Genomic DNA, 8,916 nt, shown 5'->3' on the forward strand with positions numbered 1-8,916 from the left:
AGTTCTATTTATTTTTGTTATTATAATAACAAACTCATTTGGGGAGAAAGTGAGTTCCTAAGATAAAATATGTTTGAGAATAGAATATGAGAAAAGTGATGGTCTAGATATAAAACAAGAGTATTGTAGTCATTTTATCAAAATGATTTTTTTCTTGTGTTTTCCTCTCTCACTAGAGAAGAAAATATTTTAGCATGTAGCCTACATATTTTTCCTTTCTCTCATCTTTTCTATTGTCAACCAAACAAGAAAAAACTCACTTTTCCTCTATTTTTCCTTCCATCCCTTTTCATTCCTTTCATTTTCCCTCAAACCAAAGACAACCTCAAAATAGATTACACAATTTACATTTAATCACATCCATTTATTTTTTTAAATCAAACTGTCCATAACATTTTAATTTAAAAATCACTTAATATTAATATCTACCTCTCTCATTAATTCCTCTAAGTTTTTTGGTAATACTAATAGTATTTATTTAACTTTTTGGTAATGACTAATCTCTTTCGAGTGCATGATTGTCTCTCTCAATAAGTATCACTCATAGAAATCAAACCCGCGACATGTTAGTCATCCTGAGATTTAGTGGAGCCTTACATTTTATCTCTCTTATCTATCTATTTTCACTGGTCAATATATTTACTGGATATTTTACAATTTCACTGAATCTTAGACTTACATCATTCATATTATTCTTTTTAATTTTTTCATTAGAAGTAGCTGGAATTATTATCCCACTAATTCAAGTGACTTACTACTTTTAAGCCCTTTTTGTAAGTATTCATTTTTCTACCTAGAAAGTTTTACCACTTGCTTTCACTTTTACACATATATCAATGATAGGCAAAAATGTTAAGCTTCTAACATTAGTTAGTTGGTCATTTAAGGTAGACAGCAAAATAAATACATAATTGGAGTTTGTCCAACTCTATATTAGGGGCTGCTAATTTTTGATAACTTACTAAGAGTGTAATATTTATACATCGATAATATTGTATACATTAATGAATGATAGATTACTGATCATTTATAAAACTCTTATGCTAGTAATGTATATATTTTTTTTCAATAATAAAAGGTAAAATTTTAGTTTATAGTTTTTTGGTATTACCAATGGTATCCCTCACCCTTTTTGAGTAAGGAACTAATCCATTTCGGAGTGTGTGATTGTACCTCTCAATAAGTGTTGCTCCTGGAAATCGATTGTAACTTTTTCACTTTGCCTATTTTAAGGCTGTCATCTAGTGCATAATGATATACATCAGTTTACAATTTACTCTTCCTAACATTGGTATCAAGAGCCACGTTAACACCCTTCCTTCTTATTTCTTTAATAGCAGTAAAGAACCAGAAAAAAAAGTGCAGAATTTACAGTGCAGAAACAGAATTGCAGAATTTTTTTTCTAAAACAATATTTTTTCCAGTAGCAAAAACAGAATTATAGTAAGTTGAGATAATAGCTACTGATAATTTTGTGCAACCAGCGATTTCACATTTTGATGGTCACTATGAGCACTGGACCATGTTGATGGAAAATCTCTTAAGGTCCAAAGAGTATTGGCAAGTGGTTGAAGATGGTGTTGCAACACCAGAAGAATGTAGAGAACTTACTGTTGCACAAAACAGAGAGCATGATGCAATGAAGTTGAAAGACTTGAGAGCCAAAAATTTCTTATTTCAAGCAATTGATCGCTCTATCCTGGAAACCATTCTTTGCAAAGAAACTTCCAAGGATATTTGGGATTCAATGAAGATGAAATATCAGGGTTCCCCTAGAGTCAAACGTGCTCAACTTCAAGCCTTGAGAAGGGACTTTGAAACTTTGCAAATGAAGGAAAGTGAGTCAGTTACTAATTATTGTTCAAGGGTCATGGGAATTGCACACAGCATGCGAATTCATGGAGAAAATATGGGAGACACCCTCATTGTTGAAAAAATTCTACGGTCACTCACCCCAAAATTTGACTATATGGTGTGTTCAATTGAAGAGTCCAATGACCCTGATGAACTCTCCCTTGATGAACTTCAAAGTTCATTATTGGTTCATGAACAAAAGATGTATAGAAGTTCAACAACGAATGAACAAGCATTGAAGGCTTCTACCAATACCCATTCCAATAACTTCAGAGGAAGGGGTAGGGGTAGAGGTAGAGGACACGGAGGTCGAGGAAATAGAGATTCCAGCAGGTACTTTAAAGGCAATCCTCACCAACAACAAGAAAGAGGTAGAATTTATGAAAAGTCCAAGCTAGAGTGCTACAAATGTCATAAGTTTGGTCATTATGCCTCTGAGTGCTACACAAAATTGCCTAAATACAAAGAAAAAGGAGAAATGTCTAACTTTTTAGAGGAGAAGGAAGAAGAAACATTGCTGATGAAATCTCATGAGAAATTCCAATCTGATGTATGGTATGTTGATTCTGGTTGTAGCAACCACATGTGTGGAAGTAAGTCATCTTTCTCTTATTTAAATGAAAACTTTTGATCTAAAGTGAGTTTTGGTGATTGTTCTATTATAAATGTGATGGGAAAATGAGATATTAAAATTCAAACCAAGAATGGTTTGGTGGAAACCATCTCTAATGTATTTTATGTTCCTGACTTGAAAAGCAATTTGTTGAGTGCTGGCCAATTGCAGGAAAAAGGTTATATAATAACCATACAAAAAGATGCTTGTGAAATATATGATACTATTAGAGGAGCCATTGCAGTTGTTGAAATGAGTTCTAACAGGTTGTTTCCATTGAAGATTCAAAGTGCACAAACATGCTTAATGAGTGAAGTGAAGGATCCCTCATGGCTTTGGCATTTCCGCTATGGCCACTTAAATTTCAATGGATTGAAGACTCTTCAGCAGAAAAACATGGTGGTAGGTCTTCCACAAATAGTCAGTCCATCTCAAAATTGTGAAGAATGTGTTATTGGCAAACAACATCGTTCATCATTTCCACAAGGAAAATCATGGAGAGTAAAACAAGTTTTGGAGTTGATTCATTCTGATATTTGTGGGCCAATTAATCCTACATCAAATGGTGGTAAAGGCTACTTCATTACATTTATTGATGATTATACTCGAAAAACTTGGGTTTATTTTCTGCAGGAAAAATTTGAGGCTCTATCAATTTTCAAACACTACAAACCACTTGTTGAAAAAGGAAGTGAACATGCAATCAAGGTTCTCTGCAGTGATCGTGGTGGTGAATACAACTCACAAGAATTTGCATACTTTTGTGACACATATGGAATTAAGAGGCAACTTACAGCAGCTTACACACCATAACAGAATGGCATTGCAGAAAGGAAGAATCGAACAATCTTGAACGTGATTTCGACCATTTTGAAGATGAGTGGAGTGCCAAGAAACTTTTGGCCAGAAGCTGTAAATTGGAGTATTCATTTGCTGGACAGAAGCCCCACCTTTGCTGTAAAGAACATGACACCAGAAGAAGCATGGAATAGACACAAGCCAAGTGTTGAGCATTTCAGAATTTTTGGTTGCATAGCATATGCCCATGTTCCAGACTAGAAAAGAAAGAAACTTGATGATAAAGGTGAAAAGTGTGTTTTCCTTGGTATTAGTGAAGCCTCCAAAGCATATAAGTTATATAACCCTCTCACTAAAAAGATTGTGACAAGTAGAGATGTCATCCTTGATGAAGAAAGAACTTGGGAGTGGAATGGACAACAAACTACTCCAAATACTTCAGAATTTGGACTTGAAGAAGAGGAACAAGAAAATGAGCAGCAACCTTGTACAAATAATTCACAAGTTGAACATGGAAGAGAAGAAAAAGTTGCAACACCAACAAGAGCAGAAACTTCAACATATGCATATGTTGAACCTCCTAGAAGTCGCATTCGAAAGAAGCCATCTTGGATGGAAGATTTTGAGGTAACTGGAATTAATCAAATTGATGATCCTGTTACTCATTTTGCATTATTTTCATATTGTGATCCTACAACATTTGAGAATGTCGCCAAGGAAGCAAAATGGCAAAAGGCAATGGATGAAGAAATTGAAGCCATAGAAAGAAATCATACATGGGAGCTTGTTGATCTTCCAGATGGGCAGAAAACTGTTGGTGTAAAATGGCTTTTCAAAACTAAAAGAAAAGAAGACGATGAAGTTGACAAGTACAAGGCAAGATTGGTGGCAAAAGGATATAAGCAAGAATATGGTGTGGATTATAAAGAGGTGTATGCTCTAGTTGCAAGACATGATACCATCAGATTAGTAATTGCCATGACAGCTCAAAACGCATGACCTACTTATCAGATGGATGTTAAATCGGCATTCCTTCATGGAACCTTGGATGAGCAGGTATTTGTTGATAAACCCCCTGGCTATATTAAAGTTGAAAATGAACATAAAGTGTATAGATTGAAGAAAGCACTTTATGGACTAAAACAAGCTTCAAGAGCTTGGTATAGTCGAATAAATGCATATTTTTTTAAAGAATAATTTAATAGATTTAATAAATGCCCATATGAGCACACACTCTTTGTTAAAGTTGGATCTGAAGGAAAAATACTTATTGTTTGCTTATATGTTGATGACCTTATATTTACTGGAAATGATTTGGGAATGTTTGAAAATTTCAAAAAGTCTATGATGATTGAGTTTGAAATGACTGATCTTGGTTTGATGCATTATTTTCTTGGTATAGAAGCAGTTTAATCAACTAATGGATACTTTATTTCTCAAAAGAAGTATGCCCAAGAACTCTTAAACAAATTTCAAATGCAGGATTGCAATCCTGTAAGTACTCCATCTGAGTATGGCTTGAAGCTAAACAAAGGTTCTGAAGGAAAAAAGGTGGATAGCTCACTATTTAAGCAAATTGTGGGTAGTTTGATGTATTTAACTGCTAATAGACCTGACATAATGCATTTTATCAGCGTAATTAGTAGATACATGGAAAATCCAACTAAAATGCATCTCTTAGCTGCCAAACGAATCCTTCGTTATCTTCAGGGAACAAAACAACTTGGGCTATTTTTCAAGAAGGGTGAAAAATCAGAATTGATTGGGTTCACTGATAGTGACTTTGCAGGGGATCAAGATGATAGAAGAAGTACTTTAGACTATGTCTTTATGTTTGGTATAGGTGTTGTCTCATGGTTATCTAAAAAGCAACCTATAGTCACATTATCAACTACTGAAGCTGAGTTTGTTGATGTTTCAACTTGTGCTTGTCAAGCCATTTAGTTGAGGAAAATACTTGAAGAACTACATTTCAAGCAAGAGGAAGCTACTACAATTGTGATAATACCTCAATCATCAAACTCTCTAAAAATCTTGTACTCCATGGAAGAAGTAAACATATTGATGTTAAGTACTATTTTTGAGAGACCTCAACAATGATGGAACAATTGTCTTGAAGTGCTGCAGAAGTGAAGATCAATTGGCAGACATTTATACCAAACCTCTCAGAGCACCTTCATTCCAAAATTTGAGAAATTTGTTGGGTGTTTGCAATCTGCAGCAGCAGAGTTAGTAAACTGAAAATAGAATTTTCAGTTTAAGAGAAGGAATGTTAGATATTTTATTATATTCAGTTTATGTATTGTGTTAGTAGTTTATGAGTAGTTTAGCAAGTTACCTCCACTTTAGAGGAAGTTGTGTATGTAGTTTGTGAAACTGATTGTAATCTCTTTACTTTGCCTATGTTGGACCAGACTGTGACCGGGGAGTTCCATTGTTACATGGATATGGGAAGAGTGAAGAGTCACAAGTGAGACACCACGTCTTGAACGAAAACCTTAAGACATTAGTTCCATGGCCCTTTCCTTCTTATAAACTCTTTCATTCCTCCCAGCATATCCAATGTGGGACTTCACACTTGAATAAACCCAACAATCTCCCCCTCAAGTGTGTACCATACACTTTCCGGTCCGCTCCCCATTGAGTCCACCGTGTCCCAGCCGAACCATCGGCTCTGATACCACTTGTTGGACCAGACTGCGACTGGGAAGCCTCCAACCACCAGGGAGTTCCATTGTTACATGGGTATGGGAAGAGTGAAGAGTCATAAGTGAGACACCACGTCTTGAACCAAAACCTTAAGGCATTAGTTCCATGGGCCTTTCTTTCTTATAAACTCTTTCACTCCTCCCCACATATCCAATGTGAGACTTCACAATTGAACAAACCCAACAATCTCCCCCTCAAGTGTGGGTACCACACACTTTCTGGTCCGCTCCCCCTTGAGTCCATCATGTCCCAGCCGAACCATGGGCTCTGATACCACTTGTTGGACAAGACTGTGACCGGTGAGCCTCCAACCTCTAGGGAGTTCCATTGTTACATGGGTATGGGAAGAGTGAAGAGTCACAAGTGAGACACCACGTCTTGAATCACAACCTTAAGGCATTAGTTCCATGGGTCTTTCCTTCTTATAAACTCTTTCATTCCTCCCCGCATATCCAATATGAGACTTCACATTTGAATAAACCCAACAGCATATTTTAAGGCTGCCATCTAGTGCATAATGATATACATCAGTTTACAATTTACTCTTCCTAACACATTTAACATTTTGGTCACCATGATAGCTATCTATATTTCTAGACAACCCACACAATTTTTTCCTACCACTTTAGTGAATGCATTTCCCTTGGCCTATTTTCGATAATGAAAAAAATCAATAACAACAATGACAAATATGTGCATAATAATAAAACTAAGATTAGCTCTGTAATCACATAACAAAGTACATAGCCTATGCATGTACCAAAACAAGATAAAGTGCATAACTAATAGTCTTAACAAATTATTCATATTTTAACACATCATGTAGAAAAACTCAAATTAAAATGTTACTACTCCATTAATCATTACAATCCCAGAAAAACATATTAATAACATTTGGTTATTTTTCTTACAACTTTGCTTGTTCAGGAGGGTTTCCATCATTAATTTGGTCAGAGAAAAAGCATTAAGGTCTTTCTTTCAAAAATTAAAAGATGAAGGTGCTTTAGATTGTCGTCTTTAGCATAAGAATAAAGGAGTATCGTTTTTTTTTTTATTTTAGTAACATTTATAACACTTTTTCTATATCATTATTTTTAACACTTTCTGCTTTATAATCATTGTTTAATTCTTTGTTTGAAAATAGTAATATGTAAATGATATGGAATTGATATTTAGGTACATAATATGGTATAGTTAATTGAGAAAGTTGTGAGGTGAATATATTCCTACAAAAACAGATCATGGCTCAAGTTTGTTCGGCCGCCGGACAAGGATCTATTATTCCAAATCATATTCCGAACCAATGACAATAAAAGAAAAATAAAAAATATTTATTTTTTTAATTGAGATGATACGTTTTTATTGATTTGGAACATCATATTCTTGTCCAATTATAACAGCAAAAGAGTAAACATGCATGAAAAGCATATAAATATTTCATGACTTGAGACAAAAGCATTTTGGTGCATTTCTTTCCCACATTTAATGAAAAAAGAATATATCATGTCCCCCTTTTCCCTACAAAAGCCATTGCTGACCTTAATAGCTAGGATTCTTTTGAATTCACAAGAAAAATAATTTTAACAATTAGAAATTGCAAAAAAAAAATGTGTTAATCTCCACTTAATTATGATATCTTTGTCCAATATTAAATTTGATAATGTTTTCTAATTGTTGCATGGTTCATGTGGTGCTGTCACTTTACGACTTGGTATAATCACCCAACAATATATTGGTACAAAATCTTGGTTAGCAAATATATTAACCAATACCAACTTTTGCATGTTGTGTTCAAATAACGTTTTACAAAATGAGCGTAATATCTATATATAGTCGGTATAAAAATTTATACATAGTCTATTATTCACCATTTATTTGTTTAAAGAGTAAATAATGAATAAATATAAATGATGAAGTGACATTATTAATATATACATTTTTTTCTCCTAAGTAATATCTAAATGAAGATTATTCACGTGGTAAAGATTGATATAGTTTGGCTTAATATTTATATGCAAGTTGCTCTTTCACTTTCTCCTTTCGTAGTTGAAAGTTATAAAGAGTATTCCACTAAACGAAAACAGTGAGCATTTTAATATCATAAAGTATTGATACTGACACAAATAGTTAATACTTTGTACATTATTTATAATATCTTTTTAACGTACACTTACTAACAAATAATTTAATCTTAATTAGGATCACATGCAAAATTTATCAGCTTCCAATATTGAAATTCATCTGGTCATAACTCATAATAGCAAATAGTGAAGAGTGATAAACTTTTGGTTTTACCTTTGTAACTCCACATGTGCTACACGTTGGAATAAATAATGTTTTATGGTACAACAAAGTGCTATATATATATATATATATATATCATTTTTCTTGTGAAATGGTAGGGTTTTCTCTCTTCTTATTTATTCAATGAAAAAGAAAGAGTTTATTAAACCATAATTATTAAAATCAAATCAGATCGATTATTTCAATAGACAAATTAGTACAAATCAAACTAAATCAAACCGAATTGGTCGTTAAAAATAATGTGTACCATGTTGGAACTACTTTAACTAAGCTCATGTGATGAGTTGAGGATGTTAAAAATCCAAAATAATATTACCAAAATGAAATGAGCAATAAGCATCAAACCTAGGATTTTTCATAGTTCCTACAAACACTTGCAACAAAGCTGTGTAATTTTTTTATTTTAGGCTAAAATTATTATAATTTGAATTTTTCTCCCATAACAAAATTTATTATATAAATAAATATATTGGAGAGGATCTACTTACTCCAGAAGTAATATAATTTAAATCATATAAATAAATATAATTCACTTCTTAGTCATTTATATTAAAAAAATTAATGATTAGGATTTACTCACAAATTCAAATCATATAAACTATTAGATTTCCATATAATGAATAACTAAAATATGAAAT

General features: G+C 33.2%; 1 protein-coding gene across 1 annotated transcript; it reads left to right on the forward strand.

Annotated features, from left to right (window-relative positions):
* Positions 4,271-5,252, forward strand: LOC109325114 (uncharacterized mitochondrial protein AtMg00810-like). Its single transcript, XM_019557263.1, has 2 exons — positions 4,271-4,321; positions 4,748-5,252. The coding sequence occupies exons 1-2, from the start codon at positions 4,277-4,279 to the stop codon at positions 5,207-5,209; spliced, it is 507 nt and encodes a 168-aa protein (XP_019412808.1). The 5' UTR covers positions 4,271-4,276; the 3' UTR covers positions 5,210-5,252.

This window comes from Lupinus angustifolius, chromosome LG13 (genome assembly GCF_001865875.1).
Source record: "Lupinus angustifolius cultivar Tanjil chromosome LG13, LupAngTanjil_v1.0, whole genome shotgun sequence".
NCBI lineage: Eukaryota > Viridiplantae > Streptophyta > Magnoliopsida > Fabales > Fabaceae > Lupinus > Lupinus angustifolius.

Excerpts from the sequence above, each read along its gene's own strand:
- LOC109325114 (XM_019557263.1), top strand. The coding sequence starts at position 4,277 with ATGGATGTTAAATCGGCATTCCTTCATGGAACCTTGGATGAGCAG. Across the intron at positions 4,322-4,747 it reads ATGGAACCTTGGATGAGCAG|GATTGCAATCCTGTAAGTAC; the intron begins GTATTTGTTGAT and ends TTTCAAATGCAG.